Source organism: Haliotis rufescens, unplaced genomic scaffold, assembly GCF_023055435.1.
Source record: "Haliotis rufescens isolate VD_foot unplaced genomic scaffold, xgHalRufe1.0.p SCAF_9, whole genome shotgun sequence".
NCBI classification, from domain to species: Eukaryota; Metazoa; Mollusca; class Gastropoda; order Lepetellida; family Haliotidae; genus Haliotis; species Haliotis rufescens.
Window position 1 is genome coordinate 15,795,886 of NW_025964383.1, and position 16,479 is coordinate 15,812,364.

A 16,479-nucleotide genomic window follows, 5' to 3' on the forward strand; every position below is an offset into this window, starting at 1 on the left:
CCGTGAAGAGATCACCCGTTTAATAAACATACAGCTTTATTACACATTGTGTAATACCACAACGCGTGCTTATGTACTCTAGGAACACGTTTCTCGAACAAATATTGAAAGCTCTCAACATCCCTTGGCTTATTCAACGACATTGTGTGTAGAGATGATAGATCACTGGGAGGAGCTTATGCACACTCGATGACCCCAGCAACCTTGTTGCTAGGCTGACGTCACATGGCATTGTTTCGCCGATGGATCTTGCAACAAAATTCAACAAATTACGTCATCGGGTATTGTGACGTGATTGTAAACTTTGAGGTGGAAGGCCCCGTTCCACAAGGCGATCGTACTCTAGCGCAACGACAGTCGTTAGTCTAAGTTAAATTATATGAGTTGTGATAGCCTTAGCACTACGGTAATTTTGTGGGACGAACGCCTGAATTCTAAAGGTGGACCATTGTATGATATTAAATTCATACGTTTCAACTTTTGACGTGTTTGAAGTATTATTCTGTTAAACTCAATTGGATTATGCCATGGATCGTGTAGGTGTCAGCCTATTCACACTCAACAGTAAAATTCTAAAAACATTATAAATGACAAGTAATAAATAAAATACTAAACTCGCTCTCGTGTTAAACCAATTTTATGAAACTCGTGAATAGTTGTGGTATCTGACTCGCTTTCGCTCGTCAGATACCAGAACTATTCACTCGTTTCATAAAATTGGTATTACACGGGAGCTCGTTTAGTATTCTATATGTATGACACCATTTGACGTTCATACGTTTTTCTCGAGACTGTATTCTTGCAATGACGTACACACTGACGGAATACTTCCACATTCCTGGGGGAATCCCTAGGAATTCCCTAGCACGAAAACATACAGAAGTGTAATTGCTGATCATTTGGACCCTTTAATCATGAACTCAGCGTTTTAAGATTCATTGAAAAACATCAGAGAGTTTCACGGATATCCTCGCTACGTCCTAGTGAACAAAACGAAGAAATGCACATCGACACTATTGTAGTATGCAAGCTCCGACGTTCATACAGTTGGGCACTCACTCTGTGGTTTATACTCCAATAAACACACACAAATTGAAAGGCAATTCTTAATTAAACAACCGCCTCCGTGGTCTAATGGTAGAGCGTCCGCCCGGAGAGCCGCGTCATACCAAAAGACATTAAAAGATGGTACTTGTTGTTACCCTGTCTGGCGCTCGGCATTAAGGGGCTAAAACAAGGACTTGTCGGCTCGGAGTCAGTATACTGTGTCTGAGTGGGGTATTCATGTTAAACTGCGGCATGGTATCTCAGTGTGCTCGCACTATAAATCGGCATCAGTCCGGACTAGTACAAGAAGCCACACACACACACATACACGTGCATGCACGTCGCTATATAAGTGCAATAATCTTGGACGCGACGTTAAACCCCATTTCACCTCACCTCACCTTAATTATACATCTGGTTAGTTTTGTTTATAATCAGTTGTAAGTGAGTGGGCGACAAGGTGAATACACTTCAAACCATAGTCAGCGGATCCTGGTACATATAAGAACCGCAGCACTGCATTGTAAAACGTGGCAGCTAGGTGTCCAGAGCAGCCGTTTGAGGACTTGGTCAAAATATCGTTTCTTAAAAGATATCGAGTCCATACTAGCAGTGAAAGAGGGGTTTCGAATCCCGGTTCGCCTCGAGAATGTTTGTAGATTTGTCAGCACCATACCCGTCCTCGTGGGTTTCACCAAAGTGAGACATGCAACACTTCGGGCTTTCCCCCCACATTAAACTGACACGCCGCGATACAACCTCACTACTGTTATTGTAATTGTAGGGGCGGTCGGGTAGCCTAGTGGTTAAAGCGTTCGCTCGTCACGCCGAAGACCCGGGTTCGATTCCCGACATGGGTACATTGTGTGAAGCCCATTTCCGGTGTCCCCCGCCGTGATATTGCTGGAATATTGCTAAAACCGACGTAAAACCTCACTCACTCACTATTGTAATTGTAAAAAAAATCACACACTCACTCACTTGTGAAAGACAACTGAATTGACCGTCTTCAATGAATATAATTTATTTACTGTTTTTTAGTAGACATTTGTCAATCACAAAGAAACACTATGATTCCTCTGCTGGAGACAGCGAGTGCATTATGTTTGGTTTGCACCTGCGGGTAAACATAAAAACGCCCATGTCAGGAAAATATCAAACAGAGGCCATCATAATGATAAGTGTGCATTACAAAAAATAAGTAACTTTAAGTAGTTTGAGGAAAGCCCCAAAGCGATGCACTATATCGATGTTTGACACTTTGGTACCAGGGAGTCGAACCCAGGACAAGTCTCAGTCCGACAGACTATACAGTGTCTGCTTGTTCCGTCTTCTTGTAGTCTGTTTGGACCTCCAGTCTTCTGCACTCATCCTTGAGGTACAGGGTGCAGGAGTCTTTTTTCCATAGTAACGAAAATCAACTTCATACTTGGCCACGGGGTCTCTTGTCTTAAACATTGGTTGGAAGCGCTGCCCCCAGTCTATCTCATGAGGAAGGTAAGATGTTCGTGCCTGGAAGCTCAAACTGGTGGAAGCAATGGAGCCTTCAAGAACAAGAATAACTTCAAACCTGCTCTCCTTCAAAGTCTGAGGAGACATGTTCCAGAAGGGACTTGACTCGTCGATAACATGGATAATGGTTGTCGGCCACCATAGATGCATTCGGCCTCCGCTCTCCTCGAAGCCCAACTTCAGATCTTTCGAACACTGCGGGAGAAGCTCTCCATCCTCTGTATATTCCTGTTTCACGAAGATGGCTCTCACTTGAGCTCCAACGATCTCCGACTTTCTTATATTTCCGACTCGGAACAACAAACACAGCTCAGCGTTCAGCAGACATATGCACGCGCGATCACTGAATAGCACAGTCTTTCGTCTGCTCTTGGGAATTTGGATTTTGGCAAGCACGGCTCCAGCAAGTAGAGCCTGAAGCATGGCACCTACCAAAGACTGCAGCACCAACAGAAACACACCGATCTCACATTCCTCGCTGACATAGCGATACCCATAGCCTATTGTTGTCTGTGTCTCTATAGAAAATAGCAGCACTGAAGAAAAGCTGTGTACATTCCAGATACAAGGAGTCCTCTCGTCTTGGTGGTTGTCAAGATCGCCATGCCACTTCATGAGCGCAAACCAGAGGAGAGCAAAAAAGCAGAAACTGACGAGAAAACCGCTGAAAAAAATACACACCACCCAGTGCCATTGGAGCTCTAGAACAGTCGTAAATCCGTCCAAGAGGTAATATAACCTTTGCTTTTCAATATTCACACATTTGATATTGGTTGACCCGGACTTTGAAATCAGGCGCTGTGATGGATTTTGTAAACCTGGCTTCGATGAAAAGTAATTCATATTTTCTCTTCTTAATTATGAAAACATCAGACATTTATCAGAACAGGCACCCAGAGAGACAAATAAATCTTAGATTTAAGTAGGGGTGAGTACATTTCTTATTTGCGTAGGTCTTCTCCATTGTCATGGTCTCATAGGATAAAACGTCCTCACATGTCAGTGAAACAAGACACGCTTGCTCGTGGTTATGTATGCATCTAGCTCGCCCCGAGACGTTCATATGTACACGGTGATACTGACTATTTAATGGAGGTTTATTGTCACTGCAGTGTCGGTCGAAACGTCAAGTGCGAAATCAACAGTCAGAGATCACGTGACTCTGAAACGCGAAGTGTTTTCTCCGACTGGTGTTAAACGTCAAAGTACAGGCAGTTTCACATTGAATTAATTCAAGGTTAACCAAGGAAGGTGAATAATTCTATGAACCGTATATTTAACAGTTTATATTATAAATGACTTTGATGAGGATGGGGAACATTTTTGCATCTGCAATATTAAATATACCCATTTACAACTTGACAACAGGGTATTTTCATGCTGTACAGACACGGTGAACTCATTTGTGTGAGGTCACTTCATAAAATATTGCTTGAAATCAGGGAATACCAACATTCATGGAAACATATTCAGTTTCGACATGAATTTGATATACTGACCACTTAAAAGAATCTCATTTGTCATCACAAACAAACGATGACGCTAACCTTTTGCTTTCATATAGACGTGTCAAATTATGATTACACTCCGGTGGATATACCCGGTCGTCTACACGTAAGAACGTTACTCCACAGTACAGTTCGTATAATGAAGGCTGTACAGTTGTATCAATATGATCACAATCTCATGGGATGAGCCCTCAATTATCGTATCATGGCAGTTATGATGTCATACCATATGAATCTGAGACGATCATGTCACATTCTCAGCCATCCCACGATGACGTTAATCCTTCCTCATCCAATCCCGAGTCTTCATGCAGGTGTGTTCTGCAGAAGACATCACAAATCCTCATCACAAAGGTATCGAATCATCACGTTATCCTGTCCTGTCGACCATAGCGCGACAAATATGACCATGCGAGTACGTGAAAGAAGTATGTCCAATGTTATCCATCAGGGCACAATGTGAAATATCCTGGATGTTTGATGGCATTGTTAAGTATCCGTACAATCTACACACTGCAGTAGGTCTTGACTTGTAGTCAGTAGATTCACCGAATGACAGGTGAGATATTGTCGTTTCCTCGTATACCTGACGGTGACGGATCACCCGTCAATATTATCACCTGCTGACATATTTTTAACATATTTACTCAAGGTGGGCCGAGGGCGGTAAAACACCCGTAACCCGATACCACGGGTAAACATAGAGCTGTGTTATGCACAACCCTTACGCACACATGATTTGTCCACTTCAGTCCTCGATTAAAAAACGTAGCTTCGAGATTCACGTGACAATCACTCGCTCACGGACCGGGTGGGCGAACAATTGCGCCTTCAGCAGGGACAGGGTAGCAGGTGTGGGATATTTTTAGGCATAAAACCAAGCAGTGAAAGGGGCTTCATCCACAGTGCATGCTTCGGTGATCTTGAAAAGGAAGGACAGATTCATACAATGTTGGCAGGTGGAGAAGGAGTCACAATTCCCATGTCCTGCTTGGAGATGCTTTCAACGATTTAAATGTCGCTGTTTCGTTGCAATATCTTCGAGGAAAATTGTTGTTTTTTTGTTATTATCATAGTGAGTGAGTATTGTTTTACGCCGCTTTTAGCAATATTCCAGCAATATCACGGAAATGGGCTTCACGCATTGTACCCATGTGGTGAGTCGAACCTAGGTCTTCGGCGTGACGAGCGAACGCTTGAACCATTAGGCTACCCCACTCCCTGTTATTGTCATAGCCCTGAACACCAACATGAGTTACTTTATTGGAAGGGTGGTTGGTGAATCAATGAGTTCATGCTTTCCTTGGATTTCCAATATAGTTTACATAGATACAATTATATCTTTATCCAGTGACTATCGTATATCGAGTTACATCCTGCATATGACGACTTTCTTCTAGTATTATCCTTGTGTAATGGCAGGCACTTGAAGAAATTACTCTCTTATCATCCAAACATTGCTAAAAGCTGCGTAAAATCATTCTGACTGACTGACTGACTGACTGACTGACTGACTGACTGACTGACCCACTGACTGACTGACTCACTCACTGACTCACTCACTCACTCACTATTCTGTACAAATGAGGTATGAATGGCCTTACTACCCGGATGAGTTAACGTGCAAAAGAGGTATATAAATTCTACACAACGTGCTTATGGGTATGCAGACAGATCTTATATGTTCTTCCGCATGTTTTGTATATGAAATCATTATATGGATGGGTATCTCGTCGTCTAATGGGCCTGGACTGAGGCGAGTAAACAAGTTTCATTTAATACCCACTTTTTTTCTAATGACACATATATCAATCTAGGAGTTATTTATGACTCCTGTTACACACGAGCAAAGTCGAGGCGTGAGGCTGGTCACTAACGTTAATTATACAGCTGGAAATAATTATGTACAATTCGTCATCATTCGCTTGAAATTCAAATATGACAGTAAAAGGACGAGAGCACGGTAACCACTTTACATAACCTTTCATATTTCGCAATTCGAGCACTATATACAATAGTTTGTTTAATTGGAGGTTTACACGATATATGACTTTTCCATTGGACGAGAGGTTGGTCACATAACCGCGAAATTGACGTTTATAAGTGAAGGAACGACACAGTTTGACGTTATACGTTTTTCACGAAACTGTATTCTTGAAATGACGTAAACACTGGCGGACTACTTCCACATTTCTGGGGAAACCCCTGGGAATGCCCCAACACGAATACATACAGCAGTTGCCACATGATAAAACTGTGTTGTGACTGGTCTGAAAAAAGTTCATTTATTAAATTGAAAATATTATCATATTTTGTATAAATTTAAGACTCGTTTGTCTCTTGAATTTATTTGTGATATGAGAAAAAAGACAACCTTCCTTGAAGCAACGGATTTTGTAGTCCAAATGGAGATAATTAGGAAGTCCTATTATCTCCCCTTGACCAATACAAAATCATGCAGTCAACATCGCGTCCAAGATTATCGCACTTATAGAGCGACGTGCATGCTCGCGTGTGTGTGTGTGTGTGTGTGTGTGTGTGTGTGTGTGTGTGTGTGTGTGTGTGTGTGTGTGTGTGTGTGTGTGTGTGTGTGTGTGTGTGTGTACACGTGTGTGTACACGTGTGTGTGTGTGTGTCTGCTTCTACTAGTCCGGACTGATGCCGATTTATAGTGCTAGTTCATTGACTTCATAAATACCCCACTCAGACACAGTGTACTGACTCCGAGCCGACCAGTCCTTGTTTTAGCCCCTTAAATGCCGAGCGACAGACAGGGTTAAAACAACCTTTTATCTTCATGGAGATAGAAATTTCTTCAATCAAAAGTTTTCATTATGTATTCAATTATTAATATGTAATAATCTTCTAATTACAGTGTGTTCTGGGCAGATAGAGGACCATCGAGGAAATGCCAGGATCTGGTTCACGGTATGTCGTTTTGAGACAAAGGTATGCAGATTTCCCAACGTCATTCGCTAAAAACTCGGATGAGCGATAGTATGTACAGAGGCCCTCTTTATGTAACAGCTAGAGGGTTAGACATCCCCAAATAATTTTACATTGGGAGAGGAACGGGTAGCCCTGGTCCGAAGCAGCGCAAATCTCTGTTCACTGTTGCCTCCCTCAGTTGTTGCAGACAATATCAGTTGATCATGGAGTGGAATCCGAGATTTGCTCCGATTATGAACCTTGGTAGATCAGCAGCATACTTCTGCCCATAGGTTTCATCTAAGTGGCCTTCCAACATGAACAGGGGCGGTCGGGTAGCCTAGTGGTTAAAGCGTTCGCTCGTCACGCCAAAGACCCGGCTTCGATTCCCGACATGGGTACAATGTGTGAAGCCCATTTCTGGTGTCCCCCGCCGTGATATTGCTGGAATATTGCTAAAAGCGGCGTAAAACCATACTCACTCACTCACTCCAACATGAACATGAAGTTGATATGCCAAGGTGGACCTGGAATACTGATCAAAGCCGCGAAACATCCAACACACTCAATTACTCTAAAGTGTAGTTGTAGTTTCTTGTTTAGCAGTTCTTCTATATATTCCGTCTGATGTAACGACGGCCTGTAATTATCCAGTTTTCAAACAAGCATGTGCTTAACATTATGAGGAACATCTCTGTTGTCGGGTTGCTGGTCGATCGTCAGTACTCAATGCTAGCATAATCGTGGTAGAAGCAGCATCTGTTGCAGTAGCTGTAGTACGAATATTGTTTATAATATGGGGAAGCCATGCTGATGAGAAAGTGAAATGCGCTACATTTGAATCACCTGATTGGTAGCCCGAGTTGTATACTCTCAAAGAATCCGAGAACATACTGATCTGTCGACGGGGTAATAACAGCGCCATGACCATATAGAGGGAATACAACGTAAACATGTGCATTACTCATGAGTGAGTGGATATCGCAGACAAACAGATATTTTTGTCTTATTATAACATTGCATACTTTACATAACAGGGGGCACGGATGGCCCAGTCGTCTATATTATGTAGCATACCTTATATAACATATTATACATTATATAACATAGCATACCTTATATACTATAGAATACTTATATAACAGACCGTATTTAACACAGCATATCTTATATAACATAGCATACCATATATAAATAGCATACTTTATATAACATTGCACAACCTATATAACACAGCATATCATATATGACAGATCATACAATATATAACACAGCATACTTACATAACAGCATACCTTATATAACAGAATATATTATATAACATAGCATATCTTATATGACACAACATATCTTACATACAAATAGTTTACCTGATGTAACATTGCAAATCTTATATAACATAACATTCATTATATAGCATAACACATCATATATAACTTAGCATATCTTATATACACTATATATATTATAACATAGCATACCTTATATAACATAGCATACCTTCTATAACACGGCATACCTTATATAACATAGTAAATATTTTATAACATAGCATAGCATATACAACATAGCATATCATATATGACACAGTATGCCTTATAAAACATAGCATATCTTATAGAACATAGCAACGCCGCGATAAAACTGGAATACTGTTAAACCCAACTCACACACCCACTCACTATAACATAGAATATCTTATATAACATCATATATCTTATATAACATACAAATGAATATCAATACATCAAATAAATACGTAGAATTCTAGCTTTGATACAGGAATTGTTGTCGTTTATCTAAACTAAGTTTGCAGGTTTTGGCACAAAGATCAACAAGCAAAGGCTTGATAAAATATAACACATTGCACATCCTCTACACAGTCAACACAGCTAAAACATACTCTTTCATTGACTGGAAGGTTAAGATAACGCCCAGTTAGGACTCACGCCACTTCTCTATACCACCAGAGCTCTCCTATGGGATCTTACCATTGCAGTACGAATATACGTTTCTACATGATTTGAAGGTACATGTAGACCGCCTCCGTGGTCTAATGGTAGAGCGTCCGCCTGGAGAGCGGAAGGTCCGGGGTTCGATCCCCAGCCGCGTCATACCAAAAGACGTTAAAAGATGGTACTTGTTGTAACCCTGTCTGGCGCTCGGCATTAAGGGGCTAAAACAAGGACTTGTCGGCTCGGAGTCAGTATACTGTGTCTGAGTGGGGTATTCATGTTAAACTCAGTGTGCTAGCACTATAAATCGGCATCAGTCTAGTCTAGTACAAGCAGCCACACACACACATACACGTGCATTCACGTCGCTATGTAAGTGCAATGATCTTGGACGCGACGTTAAACCCCATTTCACCTCACCTTGAAGGTACATGTACTATAAAGGCGCAACTGGTTCCCTCCGTTGCCCCTGTTGTCGGTTAACTGCTGTGTACCAGTCGTGTTGATATTTAGTGAAGTTCTTTTTCTCTTACTTGGGATAATATATGCCGTACATTGTAAGCAGCAATAACGTGTTCAATATGAAGACTTCTGCATTTTGTATGGATTCTCAATTTCCAATTTATTTTGTTATCCTCCGCTTTCCGATGAGCCCTGCAAAACACTTCCCATGTCGCTCGTGAAATGTTCCCCGGTGTTTGTAGAGCTTGAGTCACCCTTTCCCATTAACATACCGTGGGCGGGAACCATCCAACGTCACCGCTTGCTGCGTTTTTTGGTGCGTATTTTCTCAGTCTCATGGAATAACCTCAATTCAGGAATAATGTTTTATTTTTGCATTTAAAAGTGCACCCAAGATAAATAAAATGTGTTCAACTATATTGTTTATTGACGTCTGGAATATATATCATATATGGGGGAAATATAGATGAATCATTACGCATCATGTTGACAATTCTTTAGCTATGCCCTTTTTGCGCTTAGACGGAACCAACTCGCAAAAATAGCCACGAGTCGCTATTCAGCTTGTCCCGGAATAACACGAGTTGTCACGAATAGAGTATGGGGTATGGGGGAATATTCTGTTTAAGAATCCTCACAGGAGGATACGGGCAAGAGATGCGGGGGAGCTATTCTGATCAGGAATCCCCACTTGGAGAAGACGGGGATGGGGGCCTATGTCTACAAGATTGACTCTGCAATAAAAATCATCCACTGTTCCAGGCAAACATCAGAAACAAGGGACCTATCCTGACCCGGTATCCCACTGGGAGACAAGCATGATATGCTGGTGACTAGTCAAAACCGGCATACCCACACGCGATGCATTAGTATTGTTTTTATTTTAGTAGTAGTAGTAGTAGTAGTAGTAGTAGGTGTAGTAGAAGGGGTAGTAGTAGTAGAAGTAGAAGTAGTAGCAGTAGTAGTAGTAGTAGTAGTAGAAGTAGAAGTAGAAGTATAAGTAGTAGAAGTAGAAGTAGAAGTAGTAGCAGTAGTAGTAGAAGTAGAAGTAGAAGTAGAATTAGTAGCAGTAGCAGTAGAAGTAGTAGAAGTAGTAGTAGTAGTAGTAGTAGTAGTAGAAGTAGAAGTAGAAGTAGTAGTAGTAGTAGTAGAAGTAGTAGCAGTAGTAGTAGTAGAAGTAGAAGTAGTAGTAGTAGTAGTAGAAGTAGATGTAGTAAAAGTAGTAGTAGTAGTAGAAGTAGTAGTAGCAGTAGTAGTAGTAGAAGTAGAAGAAGTAGTAGTAGTAGAAGTAGAAGTAGTAGTAGAAGTAGTAGAAGTAGTAGTAGAAGTAGAAGTAGAAGTAGTAGTAGTATAAGTAGCAGTAGTATAAGTAGTAGTAGTAGTAGACGTAGAAGTAGTAGTAGTAGTAAAAGTAGTAGCAGTAGTAGTAGAAGTAGAAGTAGTAGTTGTAGTAGACGTAGTAGAAGTAGTAGTAGTAGTAGTAGTAGTAGTAGTAGAAGTAGTAGTAGAAGTAGTAGTAGTAGTAGTAGAAGTAGTAGTAGTAGTAGAAGTAGTAGTAGTAGTAGTAGAAGTAGTAGTAGTAGTAGTAGCAGTAGTATAAGTAGCAGTAGTAGTAGTAGTAGAAGTAGTAGTTGTAGTAGACGTAGTAGAAGTAGTAGTAGTAGTAGTAGTAGAAGTAGTAGAAGTAGTAGTAGAAGTAGTAGTAGTAGTAGTAGAAGTAGTAGCAGTAGTAGTAGTAGTAGAAGTAGTAGTAGTAGTAGTAGAAGTAGTAGTAGTAGTAGTAGAAGTAGTAGCAGTAGTAGTAGTAGTAGTAGTAGAAGTAGAAGTAGTAGTAGTAGAAGTAGTAGCAGTAGTAGTAGTAGAAGTAGTAGTAGTAGTAGTAGAAGTAGTAGCAGTAGTAGTAGTAGTAGAAGTAGTAGTAGAAGTAGTAGAAGTAGTAGTAGAAGTAGAAGTAGAAGTAGTAGTAGTATAAGTAGCAGTAGTATAAGTAGTAGTAGTAGTAGACGTAGAAGTAGTAGTAGTAGTAAAAGTAGTAGCAGTAGTAGTAGAAGTAGAAGTAGTAGTTGTAGTAGACGTAGTAGAAGTAGTAGAAGTAGAAGTAGTAGTAGTAGAAGTAGTAGTAGTAGTAGTAGAAGTAGTAGCAGTAGTAGTAGTAGAAGTAGAAGTAGTAGTAGTAGTAGTAGTAGAAGTAGAAGTAGTAGTAGTAGAAGTAGTAGCAGTAGTAGTAGTAGAAGTAGAAGTAGTAGTAGTAGTAGTAGTAGAAGTAGATGTAGTAAAAGTAGTAGTAGTAGTAGTAGAAGTAGTAGTAGCAGTAGTAGTAGTAGAAGTAGAAGTAGAAGTAGAAGTAGTAGTAGTAGTAGTAGTAATAGTAGTAGTAGTAGTAGAAGTAGTAGAAGTAGTAGTAGAAGTAGAAGTAGAAGTAGTAGTAGTATAAGTAGCAGTAGTAGAAGTAGTAGTAGTAGTAGAAATAGAAGAAGTAGTAGTAGTAGAAGTAGTAGCAGTAGTAGTAGTAGTAGTAGAAGTAGAAGTAGAAGTAGTAGAAGTAGAAGTAGTAGCAGTAGTAGCAGTAGTAGTAGAAGTAGAAGTAGAAGTAGTAGTAGTAGTAGTAGAAGTAGTAGCAGTAGTAGTAGTAGAAGTAGAAGTAGTAGTAGTAGTAGTAGAAGTAGATGTAGTAAAAGTAGTAGTAGTAGTAGAAGTAGTAGTAGCAGTAGTAGTAGTAGAAGTAGAAGAAGTAGTAGTAGTAGAAGTAGAAGTAGTAGTAGAAGTAGTAGAAGTAGTAGTAGAAGTAGAAGTAGAAGTAGTAGTAGTATAAGTAGCAGTAGTATAAGTAGTAGTAGTAGTAGACGTAGAAGTAGTAGTAGTAGTAAAAGTAGTAGCAGTAGTAGTAGAAGTAGAAGTAGTAGTTGTAGTAGACGTAGTAGAAGTAGTAGTAGTAGTAGTAGTAGAAGTAGTAGTAGTAGTAGTAGAAGTAGTAGCAGTAGTAGTAGTAGAAGTAGAAGTAGTAGTAGTAGTAGTAGTAGAAGTAGAAGTAGTAGTAGTAGAAGTAGTAGCAGTAGTAGTAGTAGAAGTAGAAGTAGTAGTAGTAGTAGTAGTAGAAGTAGATGTAGTAAAAGTAGTAGTAGTAGTAGTAGAAGTAGTAGTAGCAGTAGTAGTAGTAGAAGTAGAAGTAGAAGTAGAAGTAGTAGTAGTAGTAGTAGTAATAGTAGTAGTAGTAGTAGAAGTAGTAGAAGTAGTAGTAGAAGTAGAAGTAGAAGTAGTAGTAGTATAAGTAGCAGTAGTAGAAGTAGTAGTAGTAGTAGAAATAGAAGAAGTAGTAGTAGTAGAAGTAGTAGCAGTAGTAGTAGTAGTAGTAGAAGTAGAAGTAGAAGTAGTAGAAGTAGAAGTAGTAGCAGTAGTAGCAGTAGTAGTAGTAGTAGAAGTAGAAGTAGAAGTAGTAGGAGTAGAAGTAGTAGAAGTAGTAGTTGTAGTAGTAGTAGTAGTAGTAGTAGAAGTAGTAGTAGTAGAAGTAGTAGCAGTAGTAGTAGTAGAAGTAGTAGTAGAAGTAGAAGTAGTAGTAGTAGCAGAAGTAGTAGCAGTAGTAGTAGTAGTAGTAGTAGAAGTAGAAGTAGTAGTAGTAGAAGTAGCAGTAGTAGTAGAAGTAATAGTAATGGTGGTGGTAGTAGCAGTAGTAGACGTGTTGCGCTACTATTCGGTTACCTCTCCTGTCAGGTTTCCTTTTCATACCTTCTCATATCATCTGTGCATCTGTGCATCTGCGATGTCAACCACAATCTAAATGCATACTAGTAAATTGTTACATTGGGAAGAAACAGTGTTATTGTTTCCCGTAATTGTCAAAGATACATTAGACCGCCTCCATGGCCAAGTGGTAGAGCGTCCGCCCGGAGAGCGGAAGGTTCGGGGTTCAATCCCCGGCCGTGTACCAAAAATCTTTAAAAGATGGTACCTGTTGTTACCCTGTCTGGCGCTCGACATTAAAACAAGGACTGATCGGCTCAGAGGCAGTATACTGTGTCTTTGTGGGGTATGCATGTTAAACTGCGGCGTGGTATCTCAGTGGGCTAGCACTATAAATCGGCATCAGTCCGGACTAGTACAGGCAGCCACACACAGATACAAAAGTAATATAAGTGCCACAATCTTGGACGCGACGTTAAACCCCATTTCACCTCACCTCAACGATACATTCTTTGGAAGTTAAGTAATCTTCATCATCCTATTCCCTTAGTAACCTTGTATGAACCACCATCTTAACTATGCGTACCTTAATAGTTCTTTCATGGCTTACATGACTCTACGTATACCACGGGGAAGGGCACAGTTGTACACACATATGCAAATAGTCAAAATATAAATCATAAAGCGAATGAAATGTGAGCGTCTACTCCAGACGGTGTCGGCCCACACTGGAACATACACGAGCCTTGCAATTATCAACCATAACGATATGGAAATGTTGCGGACAACTATAAACCTGCCATCTCACGAGTGAAGAGCTTACTACATTATGCTGCTTGAATACTGAGTAGCTTGCCGTTGCCGCTTCACCGTCTCGGTCAATGTTCACCGTCTCTGGGACGACATCCTGGTCATTAAACAGCGAGGTAGAGTTGGCGGCGAGACCCAGAAGCTGAACACATGCTGGAATGATTGATGAACTTATCTCCAAGGCATGTTTGTATTTGCTGTCAATACGATTAACATGATGGTCAGGAGTACGGGGTACGGAAGCGTAGTAGGGCCACGGTAACTTTTTTTTGTCTTATTATCTCCTTCGTAGGACTTATTATCTCCAACGTAGGACTTAGTATCTTCTACGTAGGACTTAGTATCTCCTATGTAGGACTTACTATCTCCTACGTAGGACTTAATATCTCCTACGAAGGACTTATTATCTCCTACGTAGGACTTACTATCTCCTACGTAGGACTTCCTATCTCCTACGTAGGAGATACTAAGTCCTACGTAGAAGATAGTTATTCTAGTCCATACTAAGTCCTACGTAGAAGATAGTTATTCTAGTCCATACTAAGTCCTACGTAGGAGATAGTTATTCCTACGTAGAAGACAGTAAGTCCTAAATAGAAAATACTAAGTCCTACGAAGGAGATACTAAATCCTACGTAGGAGATACTTAGACCAAAAAAAATTTCACCGTGGCCCTACTACGCTTCCGTAGGAGAGACTCATACAAATGAATCCAAACGTTTCGACACCGTTCTTAAATGATCACATAGAAACATTTATCTTCTGCTCAGAGTTTTGAACCGCCTCCGCGGTCTAGTGGTAGAACGTCCACCCGGGGAGCGGAAGGTCGGGGGTTCGAACCCCGGCTGCGTCATTCCAAAAGACGTTAAAAGATGGTACTTGTTGTTACCCTGTCTGACGCTTGGCAATAAGAGCATTAAACAAGGATTGGTCGTTGCCGTTATGAGGTATAATCCTCATTGTTAATCCCTATTGTATTGTACATTGACTGTAGCCATCCTGAACGAGATGCGCAACTCTGTCACTGATTACTTACTGTTGTTTATGATTATGACTTAATCCATGTCAGGTGACCTTGAATATTTAAGCCTTTGTCACTGAGACGACACGTAGAGATATCTTTCCCTCAGCCTGACAAAGGTTAGCTTAGGTCCATCGGGGCACCAACACCATCACTGACACTGACCTGTCACATACGGCTTCTTGTATATAGGACCGCCTCCGTGGTCTAATGGTAGAGCCTCCGCCCGGAGAGCGGAAGGTCCGGGGTTCGATCCCCAGCCGTGTCATACCAAAAGACGTTAAAAGATGGTACTTGTTGTTACCCTGTCTGGCGCTCGGCATTAAGGGGCTAAAACAAGGACTGGTCGGCTCGGAATCAGTATACTGTGTCTGAGTGGGGTATTCATGTTAAACTGCGGCATGGTATCTCAGTGCGCTAGCACTATCAATCGGCATCAGTCCGGACTAGTACAAGCAGCCACACACACACACACACGTACATGCACGTCGCTATATAAGTGCAATAATCTTGGACGCGTCGTTAAACCCCATTTCGACCCGTGAAGATCTAGGTGAGAATATGTATTCAGCAACCCATGCTTGCCGTAAAAGGTAACTATGCTTGTCTTAAGAGGCGACTAACGGAAATCAGGTTGTCAGGCTCGCTGACTTGGTTGATGATACATGCCATCGTATCCCGATTGCGTGGATCGATGCGCATGATGTCAATCACTGGATTGTCTGGTCCAGACTCGATTATTTCCACTCCGCCGTCATTTAGCTGGAATATTGCTGAGTGCAACGTTAAACAACAACCAGCCAAACTAAATAACCCCCTTTCACCTCACCTGTCAGGGTTTGGGCGTGCACTGAATTGTGTGTGTTCGTGACAGAATCTCCTACCAGCCATCTTTTGAACGCCTCTAAGGTCGCTTCAGACCAGACTTTTAAACAACATAAGGAAAACTATACAACATAACTATCGACTAAACCAAATATTTACAGCAGTTGGCAGTTATTTATTTAATTACGTTTGCATCTATTCGATATTTTTTAGTAATCACCTTTACGTTAGTAATTCAACAAATGGCGACCAACACCCCTTTAGAAATCCCTTCTGTCACACAGTTCGCGTCAACTATTTTCATCCACTGTCATTTAAGGCAAACATATAAACAAACAACAGTACTCAGATTGTCTGATTGTTTCTGATTACTTACATGACATATTTATGTATATATTATCCCTCGATCAACGAAATTCCCGCGGTGTGTGCACGCCACACGGGAGTAAACACTGTTGTACATATTTGGTAATTCCTTTCATGTGAAAATTATCAACTCGTCATCTAACGGGTTCTTTTATCTTATCTAGTTTGCATTATCATCATCGCCTTGATAATCCACAGATATTATGGAAACCTTTTTGTGTAGGGTCACATTATTTATGAGTAGTAAGTACTACGTCTAGTACATCAATAATGACAAGATGCATCGGTTTGTTGCTAAAAAAGGTGCGATTTTAGGGTGTGTAAGAAACAGATTGATGCACCCGTGCCTGTCAGATACCATTTATCT

The 16,479-nt window shown here is 40.8% G+C and overlaps 1 protein-coding gene across 1 annotated transcript; it reads right to left on the minus strand.

Moving 5' to 3' along the window:
• Positions 1-2,055: 2,055 nt before the first annotated feature.
• LOC124150195 (ATP-sensitive inward rectifier potassium channel 12-like) lies at positions 2,056-4,871 on the minus strand. Its single transcript, XM_048391405.1, has one exon. The coding sequence runs from the start codon at positions 3,400-3,402 to the stop codon at positions 2,341-2,343; it is 1,062 nt and encodes a 353-aa protein (XP_048247362.1). The 5' UTR covers positions 3,403-4,871; the 3' UTR covers positions 2,056-2,340.
• Between the last annotated feature and the right edge of the window lie 11,608 nt (positions 4,872-16,479).

Bases quoted from the DNA above. Each gene is read 5' to 3' on its own strand.
- LOC124150195 (XM_048391405.1), bottom strand. From the start codon at position 3,402: ATGAATTACTTTTCATCGAAGCCAGGTTTACAAAATCCATCACAGCGC.